The 13839-nt window shown below is 38.1% G+C and overlaps 1 protein-coding gene across 13 annotated transcripts in view; it reads left to right on the top strand.

The window, feature by feature from the left end:
• The window catches only part of MAGI2 (membrane associated guanylate kinase, WW and PDZ domain containing 2), a 1587879-nt gene that overhangs the window by 475558 nt on the left and 1098482 nt on the right, over nt 1-13839 (top strand). For all 13 annotated transcript variants that reach the window (XM_070071222.2, XM_070071219.2, XM_070071216.2 and 10 more), the window contains exon 2: nt 4377-4493. In XM_070071222.2, coding sequence (XP_069927323.1) covers nt 4377-4493 — 117 coding nt within the window. The remainder of the gene's footprint in view (nt 1-4376; nt 4494-13839) is intronic.

Below are 13839 nucleotides of genomic sequence, written 5' to 3'. Positions count from 1 at the left end.
TTTATCACAGTTAAATAATTCAATAGTTATTAAAGTTAAGAATTCAATAATACTAAAAAAAACCACAGTGATTTGTGTGTGTGTGTGGGTGAAAACGAATGGAGTTCAAAGAGCTAAAGCATGCAATGGGATAGTGAACCTGATAGTGCTTCTGCTTGGCACATGATTGAAATATGCATCCCTTAATCCAAACTCTACAGACATTAACAATAAAACTGAAAATTGTACCTGTGACAAATAAGATAGTAGACTGAGCAATGTATAAGTTTATTGAACATAAGTAGAATTCTGTATTTTTTAGTTTGCTTTAAAATATTAACTTACGAATTTGAAATGAGATCATGTTGAGACCCAGGCTCTATTTTTCATCTCAACCATTGCCTGGTACCTGTTGCTTAATTCCTGTCAATTGAAATCTCTAAGTACAAATATGCTTTATATGTGTCTCTGTTATATGTGCATATATATGTGCTCAACATTTAAGCATATCCATTTGCATCTGTACGTTGATTAGGATCATTTGCAGTTGTTCAGCCATATGGGTTTTAAAGGCATGCTCAACCATGACAGGTTTTAAAAATGAGTATTTTCTATTTTTTATATAATAAGGAATATTAAGCTGTGTGCTTGCTAATACTGTTTTTAGCTGCTTAGTAAAGCCATCAGAGACGTGGGCTGTCTTCTTCTCCTTCTCCTTCTCCTTCTCCTTCTCCTTCTCCTTCTCCTTCTTCTCCTTCTCCTTCTCCTTCTCCTTCTCCTTCTCCTTCTCCTTCTCCTCCTCCTCCTCCTCCTCCTCCTCCTCCTCCTCCCCCCTCCCCCTCCCCCTCCCCCTCCTCCTCCTCCTTCTCCTTCTCCTTCTTCTTCTTCATTTATTGGGGCCAGCTTTGTGATACAGCAGGCTAAGCCACTGTCTGCAGCCCCAGTATCCCATTTGGGCACTGGTTCGGGTACCAGATGCTCCACTTCTGATCCAGCTCCCTGCTAATTTGCCTAGGAAAGCAGCAGAAGATGGCCCAAGTGTTTGGGCCCGTGCACCAATGTGAGAGACTCTGAAGAAACTCCTGACTCCTGGTTTGGCCTGGCACAGCCTAGCTGTTGAGTCCTTTTGGGAAGTGAGCCAGCAAAGGAGAGATCGACCTCTCTCTTCCTCTCTCTCTCTTCTCTCTGTCATTCTGACTTATAAATCTTCTTTTAAAAAATTGATTTATTTATTTGAAAGGCAGAGTGACAGAAAGAGTGGGAGAGAAAGAGAGAGATCTTCATCCACTGATTCACTCCCACGTGGTCATAACAGCCAAGGCTGGGCCAGGCTGAGGTCAGGACCCAGGAATTCCATCCTAATCTGTCATGTGGGTAACAGGGACCTAACTACTTGGACCATTTGCCGCTGCCTTCCCAGATGCATTAGCAGAATGTTGAATTGGAAGAAAGCAGCTGGATCTTGAACGGAGACTCCAATACGAGATGCCTGTGTTGAAATCAGCAGCTTAACCTGCTGTGCCACAACACTGTCTCCCTAGGCTGTTTCCAACTCTTACTATAGTATCTTTTTTCTCCTTGTTCTATGGCTTCATGGTCAGAATACAGTGGCTGCATCTCAGGTATCACATCCAGTTCAAAGCATGAAGACATCTCTCCTTCTATGTTAGGTCTCAATGGCCAGAGCTTAGCTGCTAGAAGCTGCAAAGACAGCTAGGAAAGTGAAGAACTGGACTGAATAACTAGGATCACTGGAATACATGAATACATGTCCTAGAGCTAAGCATGTGTGGACCAGAAAATAAATCAAAAATTTGTAATAGAAAATAAAATAGAGGAAAGAATATTGGATAGAGACATCTAGCAGTTTGCTATAATAACGATTCTAGGTTAAAAAAAAAAAGTTCCTTACTTGAAAAATGTTATGATGAATTGTGAGAAAATATGAGACAAAAAATCTCCCCCTAAAATAGATCATTTCCAGAATTTGACTATCATTGCGACAATTTACATTACTTAGTGAATAAGTTTTTTTTTTTTTTAAAGACTAATTTCTGTATTTGAAAAAGAGAGTGGTAGGGGGAGAGAGAGAGATGTTCCATCTACATGTTCACTCCCCAAATGGTCACAACTTCCATAGCTGGTCCAAGCTGAAGCCAAGAGCCTGTAACTCCATTCAGGTTTCCCATGTGGGTGGCAAGAACCCAAGTACTTGGATCACCTGCTGCTGCCTTAGCAGGCACATTAGCAGGGAGATGGTTCTGAAGCAGAGTAGCTGGGACACAGGCGATCCCACATGGGATGCTGGCATTAGAGGCAGCAGGATAACTCACTGCACCACAACACTGGTCCCAGGAATTTTTTTATAAGTTGTTAGTAACTTCAGCAAATCCCTCTATGGAAGAAAAGTTATAGCCAGTCACTGAAATAGACAGATTCTTTTAGATAGATAAACTTTCAAGGGGCCTAATGGAGTATATTTCTAGTAAAAGAAATGATTTAAACTGATAGTATGTCTGCTGGGACAAGAATCGTCTTGGATACAAAATAGAAACTTATCCATGTTGCATTAGGTGAGTGATTCTAGCTTACATTACTGGACAGACTACATCTGTTGTTCTATAGCTGGCATTTTCTTGGACTGCCAAAAAGTATCTCATCACTTGGCATGTCCTACATATTAGATCAAAAAAAGAGAGAGAGAGAGAGAGCGAGAGAGAGAGAGACAAGGAAGAGGGTTTGCAGTCTCCGAAGGACTTGGGGACTTAGAACCTGGGAGAAAGAACAGCCAAGAGCAATCTCAGGTACGTCACTGTGATGAATTAGCAAGGGTTAGCATGTTCTGCTGACCCAAAGGAAACAAGGGGGAAGGGAGGGATTCAGGATTTCTAAATTATTAACTATTTCAGCATGGTGCCAGGAAGTCCCAGTCACAGGGACAAATGGGGCATTCGGAGTTGTAAATAACAGATCATTGTGTGTGTGTGAGGAGCTTCAAATGACATTTATTTCTAACTGCTCTGCTTCTCCGGTTGAGGGACTGGTTCTGAATTTGGAAAATTACGTGTGTGAGCATTCTGGATGTAATATTATGTACAGCCAGCCCACAGTAGTCTTTGTTTTGAGATCACTTGTTTTCCAGTAACATATTGAGCAGAAAAAATAAAAAGAGACTCATCGCTCAAATTCATTAGAAATATTGTTTGGAGAGTTAAGAATTGTGATATTCTCTTCAGTTAAAACACTGTTTCTTATGATCTCTTATTGTGACCACACCTGCAGCTTAGGAGGCAACTGAAATAGTAGATTTTGAAAACTTCAAAAGCGTTGAAATATATAACTCCCAAAGTATACACACTCAGATAATGCTATTTAATGAGATCATGGAGATACAAATTGATTTATTAATTCTAATTCTGAGATTCAAAAGGATTGAAGAGAATATGATTTTTATAGCTAATTACTGATTTTCTGTTTCCTCTAACTTTAAGTCTTTGTTTTAGCTCAATTCTCTTAATGCATTTGATTGAAAATATTAGACTTGCAGAAATTATTATAAATATTTGGATTTATAGTTCATTCTTTCCAGTATAAAAAAAAAGAAGAGTTTTAGGGTAAATATTCATCATTTACCATAGCTGTCTTTAAGTACAACCCTTTAATAGATCTACATGATTTACTTTCTTACCCCCAAGCCAGTTTATTTTTCACTTTGTTATAAAGGCAGATGGACTCAAAGTTATTTCTGTTGATAAAAGCAAAAGAAACATAAATTACTTCAAACCCTTTTCTAGTTAAAAATATCTACATATACATTACAGGACAGAGAAATTACTTTGATTTATTGTTTAAAGGGAGTAAAATCATTAATATGTGTGCTGTTTTTTCTTTTGATTTTTATATCACCTACTTGTGAAATCCATAGTAACTTAAAATAAATGGTTTTCATTATGCTAGTGAAAAGAGCTCATCAGAAATGGGCAAGTATAATAGAATTCTGCTTTCGTGTACTGCCTAGAGTAGTCAAATTAGTTGAGACAGAAAATGGAATGGTGTTTGTCAGGTGTTGTTGGAGGGAAATGGGAATAAATAAATAAATAAAAACATTCTAGTCGTGCAGTGAGATATTTCATTATTAGTTCAGAAGTCACATACGTCTTTTTTGCCATATTATGTGTTTCATTCTAACTGAAGACTGAATTAAGCACTGAACATATCCCTGGCAGGCAATTGTTCTCTCATTAAATGGTGTCTTTGTTTTGGCAGGAAATGTTTCCAAAAAATCAAGAGTGATTTGAAATAAATCCTCTTTATATAGGTTCATGAGTTTATTTATATCAAATTACCTACTCAGCGTATTTCCTGAGACCCATTACTGAGAAACTTTATTGTTACAGGAGGAATTGTGGATAAGGATCTCCGTCACTACCTCAACTTACGATTTCAGAAGGGTTCTGTGGATCACGAGCTTCAGCAAATCATCCGTGACAACCTCTACCTCCGCACGGTACCATGTGAGTACAGCGGATGCTGTTCTTTTCTGTGTATCAAATGAATGTTTGGCTGTATATCCATTGCTTTTTAAAAAAACTTAAATCACATTGGGTTTTGATGGTAGCCTTTTGGAACAGAAAACTGATTTAAGATCTGGAAGTTTTAAAGGCAAATGTTTTTCACTGCAGTTGTGTGGTTTATGATGAAGTCGTAGTCACAAGAGAATTGTGACTTTCAGACTGTAAAACCTAACTTACACATCTCAAGTTAGTACTGAGAAGTACTGATTTTCAGCAAGACTTCTTTGGTGTTTGAGAATGAATCATGAGTAGGATAGCACATCCTCACCATGAGACAGGAGAATGCAAACTCAGTAGTTGAAACAGCTATTTTGTAAACAGCATCTACACTATACTGCTCAACTTCAACTCCGGTTTGCAGTGGGAGAGTCTCACACGTGGAAGGAAATGTATATGTTGAAAGGGAATCTCCACAGCTCATAGAGAGTGATGTTGCTGAGTGTTGTAGCAAATGTCATAATGTTCAACATATAGAAATCTGCAAACAATATTTTTGATTAATCTTCCAAAGAGAGGAATTGGTAAAATGATAAAATTCACAGAAATATTTCCCCATGCCTGTTTTAGTTCATTTGACAGTTCTCTATTAACTTCAAGACAACTCAAGTCCTAGATCCCAGAAGGCTATGAAAATCCATTTTCTTCAAGGTAGATTCCATGACTTCCAGAGACTTTCTACTCTTTACAAAAATTCTGGTCTGTGGATATTGGGTGTGTTACTGATGTTTTAGCTCTGCTCAAAACTGTTGAGTCTGGAGGCTTAAAATTAAAGAAAACTTGACTAGGATAAATGACACAAATAAACAAAACAAATTCTTTTTGGAAATCTGAGGTTGAGCCATCAGAATCATGTAAAAGCTGTAAATCATGGATCATTATGATAATTATGAGTATGAAATATTAAAAACACACAGAGAAGTGAAGAGCCACAAGTAACCACTCAGCCTTTTGAACATGCACACTTTATGAGAGATGAACTCTTGTCATTGTTAGTGCTAGAAGTTCATCAAAATAAAACACCAGGACATCACTAATAAATATTCCTAAATGAGATGCTTGCTGATTGATGCCTTGTCAATCAAAATGATACTTCTGTCAATGTGTGTTAGTTAAAAGAATAGACTTTTGGATTCTGGCTTTAGAACTAGAAGTGGAGAAAAGTGCGTTCTTAAACTTGTAAGTTTGACGTTAGAGTGATGGGCAGAGGAAGATGGATTAAAGTAAGTGACTGAACTATTTATAAGGTAATGGGTGGACGTATTTTCAAAGTTGTGATGTTGTCAGTGCAGACATGTGAATTTATCTTTTGTGACATAAAAGAAAGGAGATCTGAAATACTAAATAAAGGATCCAGGCACTTTATTATGTTTAAAAGCTGAAGGAAATAGATAACAGGCTGACATTCAGGAATACGTGTAGTCCTTGCTAAGGCAATGACATAAATAAGAACGTCTTAATTAAATATGAAGATAATAGGAGTAAATTTTGTATTAGTTAATTAACTTGATAAATAAAGCATCACTCTTTAGAGTCCAAAGAAAGACTATGAAGGGAGATTAAATATAAGGGTAATATAACTAGATTTATAGGAATAAACATAGAGTTTCAAGATGTGATTTTGGTACAAGGTTATAAATTCAATTAGAAATCTTTGAATAGCTCCATAAAGGAGATAATTAGAAGTGCAATGAATCTGAATACTAGGATGAAACAATTATTCTTTGATTTTTTTCAGCTACCATTCTTAATGGCCAATTCCAATAACACCATTCTCTGACAGTGCTCTTAAGTTAGCATAAAAGTGAAAAAAAATCTGAGAGAGATGATTGATTTATGTTATTAAAAATCCCTTTTATACTGATGAATTGGACCTGAGCAGTCCACCATATTCTCTCACTATATGTTTTAATGAAGTGTTCATTTTCAGAATGTGTGTGATAAATGTGTATCAGGAGTGTGAAAAATGTTACCATTGCTCACTTACATGTTCATCCAGTATATCTTCTGGCATGGACTATACATGTTCTCTTGGGTCAAAAAGTTCTGTTTGGTTTTTATGAACTTGGAACCATAAGAGGAAAACATTTTACTGAGGAACATATTGCTGTTATATATGCATGAGCGAATATGTGTATCTCATCTCTTGTTTAATCTAGCACTGGCAGTAGGAATAGGTCCTTTAAAACTCCACTGACACAGAATTATAGTTAGCTTAACTGTATGAGACTAGGTTAGTTTTCTTTCACAAGACAAGATCTAACTGAGTAATTTGCTTACTACCATGACAATACCCTACCAACAACAAATACAAAAAGGAGCCAAATCTTAGAGCTGGACGTACTTAGCACCTAATGAATTCTGGAGCTAGGGTTCCAGAGACCCACTCTCGCCCTCATGCACGTTTATATACTTAGTCAAACCCAGGTGTCAACAACTTGTGTCCTGTACCCACCTCCAAAAGAAGCTGTGTCTGGGTGCTGGTGATTTCTGAGCTAAGGTGAGTAGTCTAGTTTTCCACTGGGCTTTAACTATGGGTAATATGAAACCCCATCAATGTTTCCTGTCCCATTAATCAGGATTGACTGTATTTAGCCTTTTCATTTTGTTTCCTTAGAACTGTGTCTCAAAAGTCAATTCTTCAAAACAATTTTGTTTTAAAAAAGTTGTATCTCTAGGCATGAGCGGAGTACTCAGTCATTGAGACAGGATGGATATGCATAGAGTGAGCCTGAGTGGGCTCTGATGAGATCAATTCATCATTCTTTGAAATTGAATCACAAAGAAAAGATCCTTAGGAAGTGACTCTTGATATTTTCTGTAGAGACAGTCACTTGCTTCATATCCATTGAAGACTTACATTTGCACCTCAATATATGACTTTCAGTTGCTAATTATAAAACGAATAGGGGGAACATAAATATCTCTAGAGGAACCTGGTGTCCTAAAGGGTAAGTTAATTGTTTTTAAATGGGGACTATGAACAAGTCTTTCTACTCTTAGATTTCAGGCTCTATAGGATTCAATGTAATTGAACTTCAGGAGAAATGAGTAAATAAATGACAATGACACAAGACTATTGTAGTCTAGAATGTGATAAAGACTAACCCGGAAAAATGTGTACAGATAAAGGACTTGAAAGAGCTTAGAACATCCATCATATGGGATTTCAATTATCTTGATAGTATGCAAAAAGCAATATCAGCAGCACTAAGTTAGCATCATTTATTTGAAGATTAGACAGGATTGTTTCATCACAGAATGTTCTATGTACAAAGTAAAGGCAGCATGACTTGTCCTGTAGGTAATGTATATTCAAAAGTACATGTGGGCTATTAGTGGAATTAATACAAAAAAGTATCAGATTAATTTGCAAATGTTTGAAGAGTGAAAATGGGGGTTAAATTGGCTTTAATCTTCTACTGAGCATAATGACTTCATATATTTAACTCCTGACTCTAATAAACCACAATTACACTGACTCTCCTCCGTATATAGGAGAACAATCACTGCAAGTCCTTTCTGTCTTCTAGAGAAACAAATTAGTATTTTAGGCTGCATGAGAACAGATGAAAGTTCAGATGTATAGATAACTTTTTCCCATTTTACCAGATGCTATGGTGCAGGACTTCAATGACCAATCTTAAAGTTTCAGGATGAAATGAAAAGTAGTTAAAATTAAACTTCTCTCCCAAGACCGTACTTAATCATTTGGTGAGATGATTTTGTTGAGTGAGAAATATTTTAAATTTATTTGAAGCCAGAAGAAATGCCATTGTACACCAGGTAAAAGACAGAAATCAATAAAACTAAAGTTTAAAATGATACAATAAAAATTGAATAAAATAAAAATCATGGATTTAAGATATGAAAGAAATTACTTTTGTGCAAGAGCTGATTGAGGTGTAGCTCACAAAGATGTTTCTACATATTTAAGCACTTTTTAAGTTAGTAAAACTAAGCCATTTTTAAAAGATGCATTGTTTAGTATAAGATTGTAAAGTCTCTAATATATTATTGAAAGTTTTCTGACACTTATTTCAAATTATCTTTCACAAAAAAGCAGGTAAAAGTAGTCTCTTTAAAAGTTGTAGGGCATGGGAATTGTGGTACAGCAGGTTAAGCCTCTGCTTGGGATACCTGCAACCCATATCAGAGGGCCTAGGAACCTGTGGCTACTTCTTTTTTTTTTTTTTAATTTTTTTTTTAATCTTTGACAGGCAGAGTGGACAGTGAGAGAGAGAGACAGAGAGAAAGGTCTTCCTTTGCCATTGGTTCACCCTCCAATGGCCGCCTCAGCCCGCGCGTTGCGGCCGTCGCATCACGCTGATCCGAAGCCAGGAGCCAGGTGCTTCTCCTGGTCTCCCATGGGGTGCAGGGCCCAAGCACCTGGGCCATCCTCCACTGCACTCCCTGGCCACAGCAGAGAGCTGGCCTGGAAGAGGGGCAACCTGGACAGAATCCGGTGCCCCGACCTGGACTAAAACCCCGTGTGCCGGCGCCGCTAGGTGGAGGATTGGACTATTGAGCTGCGGCGCCGGCCTCCTGTGGCTACTTCTAATCTAGCTCTCTGCTAATGCACTGGGAGGCAGCAGAGGTCACAAGTATGTGGGTCTCTGCTATCTACAAGGACTACCTTAAAGCAGCTCCTGGTAAGGCTTGAACCAACCCAGGATGTTGCAGGCATGTGGGGGAATGAACCAGTGTCAGAACATCTATTTTCTTTTTTTTTTTTTTTTTTTTTTTTTGACAGGCAGAATGGACAGTGAGAGAGAGAGACAGAGAGGAAGGTCTTCCTTTGCCGTTGGTTCACCCTCCAATGGCCGCGTCGGCTGGCGTGCTGCGGCCGGCGCACCGCGCTCATCCGAAGCCAGGAGCCAGGTGCTTCTCCTGGTCTCCCATGGGGTGCAAGGCCCAAGCACTTGGGCTATCCTCCAGTGCACTCCCTGGCCACAGCAGAGAGCTGGCCTGGAAGAGGGGCAACCGGGACAGAATCCGGAGCCCCGACCGGGAATAGAACCCGGTGTGCCGGCGCTGCTAGGCGGAGGATTAGCCTAGTGAGCTGCGGCGCCGGCCTTTTTTTTAATATTTATTTTATTTATATAATTTAATAAATATAATTTATTTTTATTTAATAAGTATAAATTTTATTTAATAAATATAAATTTCCAAAGTGCAGCTTTTGGATTACAGTGGCTTTTCCCCCCATAACTTCCCTCCCAACTGCAACCCTCCCGTCATCCCACTCTTTCTCCTACTCCATTTGCATCAAGATTCATTTTCAATTATCTTTATATACAGAAGAGCAATTTAGTATATATTAAGTAAAGATTTCAACAGTTTGCACCCACATAGAAACACAAAGCGTAAAGTACTGTTTGAGTACTACTTATAGCATTAATTTACATTGCACAACATATTAAGGACAGAGATCCTACATGGGTTGGGGAGTAAGTGCACAGTGACTCCTGTTGTTGGCTTAACAAATTGACACTCTTGTTTATGGTTTATGGCATCAGTAATCACCCTAAGCTCTTGTCATGAAGCCTTTTGAGTTCACCAACTCCAATCTTATTTACACAAGGTCGTAGTCAATGTGGAAGTTCTCTCCTCCCTCCTCCCTTCAGAGAACGGTACCTCCTTCCTTAATGGCCTGTTCTTTCCTTCCACTGGGATCTCACTCACAGAGATCTTTCATTTAGGTGGTGTTTTTTTTTTTTTTTTTTTTTTGCCACAGTGTCTTGGCATTCCATGCCTGAAATACTCTCATGGGCTCTTCACCCAGATCCAAATGCCTTAAGGGCTGATTCTGAGGCCAGAGTGCTGTTTAGGACATCTGCCATTCTATGACTCTGCTGTGTATCCCACTTCCCCTGTTGGATCGTCCTCTCCTTTTTAATTCTTTCAGTTAGTATTAGAGAAAATCTATTCTCTCTCTCTCTCCATCACTCCCTTCTTCCCTGTGCCTCTTTCTTTCTCATTCACTGTCTCTTTCTCTCTTCACCTCTCCTCTCTCTGTCACTTTGCCTTCTGAAAAAGTAAATAAATAAATCTTTTTTTGAAAAAATATGTGAGATAAAAATTATAATTAAATAGCTCTTGTTGAAAAAAACAATTTCCAAAAAGGAAAAGATATAGCTATGCATTTACCATCCCTTTGCTAATTATATAAAGAGCTTCAAAAAGTTTCTGGAAAATGCAATAGAAAGATTAATTTATTGTAGTGTAAAAAGATTTGAAATCCATGCCTTTGAGAAATTTTCACAAAGTTCATGAAAAATGCATGTTATTAAAAACTGACACATGAATTTCAATATTTTTATACCAAAATAAATTTATCTTTTAAGCCAATCATTTCACAAACTTTTTGAAGTACCCTCTTGTATAGTACTATGGTCAGAAAAGACAGTTGGAGACAGGATGATTGACCACATATCTATTTAAAAATCCAGAATTAGGTGGTCAAATTAGGGGTTAAACCTCTGCCTGTAGTGCCTGCAACCCATATTGGCACTAGTTTGAGTCTCTGCCTGCTCCACTTCTGATCCAGCCCCTGCACCCACATGAGAGACCTAGAAGAAGATCCTGGCACCTGGCTTTGGCCTGGCCAGCCCTGGTTGTTCAGCCATTTGGGGAGTGAATCAGCATATAGAAGATATTTCTCTCTCTCTCTCTCTCTCTCTCTCTCCCTTTCAAATAAATACATATTTTTTTAAAAAATCCAGAATTAGGACAGGACTGTCTAGTATAATCTGGAAGGGGGGATAATTTTAATTCTTCAGCAAAAAATACTTTATAAGTTTGTAAAATGTGTCAATATTTAACAGGACAACAAAATATTTTATGGGTGAGAATGAATCTAATTACTCCTAATATAAGTCATAACGATATACTTCTACACATGAAGCAAGACAGGAGAGTGGCATTTATATATAAAGTTACGAAAAAAAAATCATTTATTCCAGTGGAAGGAACTTCTCAGAGTGGAAAATAATCAAGAACATGCTTAGATACTCAGAATATCTTTAAGCAGCTCAGATCTGTATGCCAGGGTGGTGACTGAACTATCGCCAAATAAGTAGAGATAGAAGTAGAAGCACCCAATTGAATTTTAAACCCACATAGTCCAGCAACTGTATATTGTCCCTCTGTTTCAACATGATTCTTATTGCCTCAAATAAGAATCATCAATTTAGAGACTTTTTTTTGAAGTTACTTTTAGAGTGTGAATCATATTCTTTTGCAATGATTTCAGAATCATGTTGCCAGATTTTTGTTCTTTGAAAATAAATTTGATTTTTTAAAATAGACAAATTATATTTGGTGCTAACTGTTGAGAATGTGGGTTATTAGAGAATAAATATAGTTATTGACACTGTGGGCCAAAAAGAAAAGGAAGTTTTTAAACAAGTGAAACTAAATTTATTGAGAAATTTATAAACTACTCTGAAAGTCTAGACCAAAAGGAAAAAGCTTCTGAACAATAAAAGATCCTCAAAGGTATTCTGCACATCCCTCATTCAGATGTAAATTGCCTGGTATTATTATTAGACCTATGTTACTACTGGTTTAAAAAGCTGGATTAGGTTTACCTCTTCTCCCTTCTCACTGAGAATATTAAGCCAGTTTCCTGTCACATATGTGAAAGTAGTATAATTGTTTTCTCCTGTTCATTGATCAAAAATTGAATGTGTCATTCTGGGTCAGATAATAACATCCATTGGTTTGGTTGACAGAGTACTCTCCAGGAGAGAAATGGCTTCAAAATGTTGCTTAAAATGGAGAGGCGGGGAGCATTAGAAGTGATTGTATTGATTTATCCATTTGACACCACAAGGCACTAGTTTAAGAATAAAGGAACATATCTGGCACAAACGAAAAGCAATAAACACTAACAGGGAACAGCCTTACTAATCTTCCCAGCCGCATAAAATTCCTTTTGCACTGACTTGATCAGCTTTTTTGTTGTTGTTGTGACTTAATCTTTCCCTTGACTTTTTCCTTGTAGGTTGTGTTTCTCTCTTTCCTTTTCAAAAAGGGAAGATTATGCACAGGAAATATGGGTCTGTGGGCCACAAGTGGATTGGCAAGTGGGAATGTACACCCGTAGACTTCATCAGTCCCTGCCGCTGGCTGGGGAGTAAATGAGGCCATTTTCCCACCTCCAGAAGAGCCAATCACCACTTTCATTTGAAAACAGTTCACTTTCCAGAGAGCCCAGGCTGTGCCTTCCATAGACTGAGAAATCATAGTCCTGTTGGATTTAAGAAGATCAGCAAGTCTCATTGTATACCACAGCACTATTTGAATAGAAAGAACTAGGGCTTCCCCATGTTTCTAGAACCCGCTGATTAGTACCTAGGCTATTGGATGACTGTGTAGCTGAAAGGGAGCAAGAGGCAGACAGCAGTGGAGATTAACTGGTACTACATTAGGCCTTTAAAACTACAGATGTAGGGGCCACCTTCATGGCACAGTGGATTACGCCAGCACTTGCAGTTCCAGCATCCCATCTTGAGTGCTGATTCGAATCCTGGCTATTCCATTTCTAATCCAGCTGTCTACTACTGTGCATGGGAAAACAACTAAAAATGGTCCAAGAACTTCGTCCCCAGCCACCCATGTGGGAGACCTGGGTGGAGTTCCTGGCTCTCCTGGATTCAGCCTACCCAGCCCCTGCTGTTCCTGCCATCTGGGGAGTGAACCAGCTGGAAGGGAATCTCTCTTTCTCTCTGTCCCTCTCTTTCTCTCACCCTGTCATTTGAATTTTAAAAAAGACTTTAGGTTTGTGGTGGGCAGTCAATCTTTGATTCAAATGTATCTAGTCAAAAGAACAATGTAAAGCAAATACTGACGTCATCACTAATCAAAGGTAATGACTCACTGCATTTTGGCTTTGCTAGAACTTAAAAAATCAACCCTCCGCACTGACTTTATTTGGCAGCATGGAATTCTGGAAACAGCATTTGCCTAAAGAATTGGGAACTGTTGACCTTGTAAGCAACCTCTTTGGGGTGGTGAGAGGTAGGAGTATAATACACTCTAATAGTTCTTTCTGCTCTAAAATTCTGTAGTTTTCAAATTCTACAAGCTTGCTTTTTAAATTTTATCATTGTTCAAATCAGTTCATCAAATTGGCTTGAATTATTCTGATGTGGAATGCCCTTAATATCAAGCAGGTGTAAACAGCTTATGGAAACTGAAGATATATCAAATACAGCAGACACTTCAGGGAAAAATAAAGAGCTGGGTTTAAATTAAGTGTAGTTCTAGCTAAAACCAAACATGC

Source organism: Oryctolagus cuniculus, chromosome 3 (assembly GCF_051225735.1).
Source record: "Oryctolagus cuniculus isolate XC-2025 breed Fujian yellow rabbit chromosome 3, ASM5122573v1, whole genome shotgun sequence".
Classification (NCBI taxonomy): domain Eukaryota; kingdom Metazoa; phylum Chordata; class Mammalia; order Lagomorpha; family Leporidae; genus Oryctolagus; species Oryctolagus cuniculus.
Note: the sequence above shows the minus strand (reverse complement) of the source record. Positions and strands in the feature narration are given on the sequence as shown.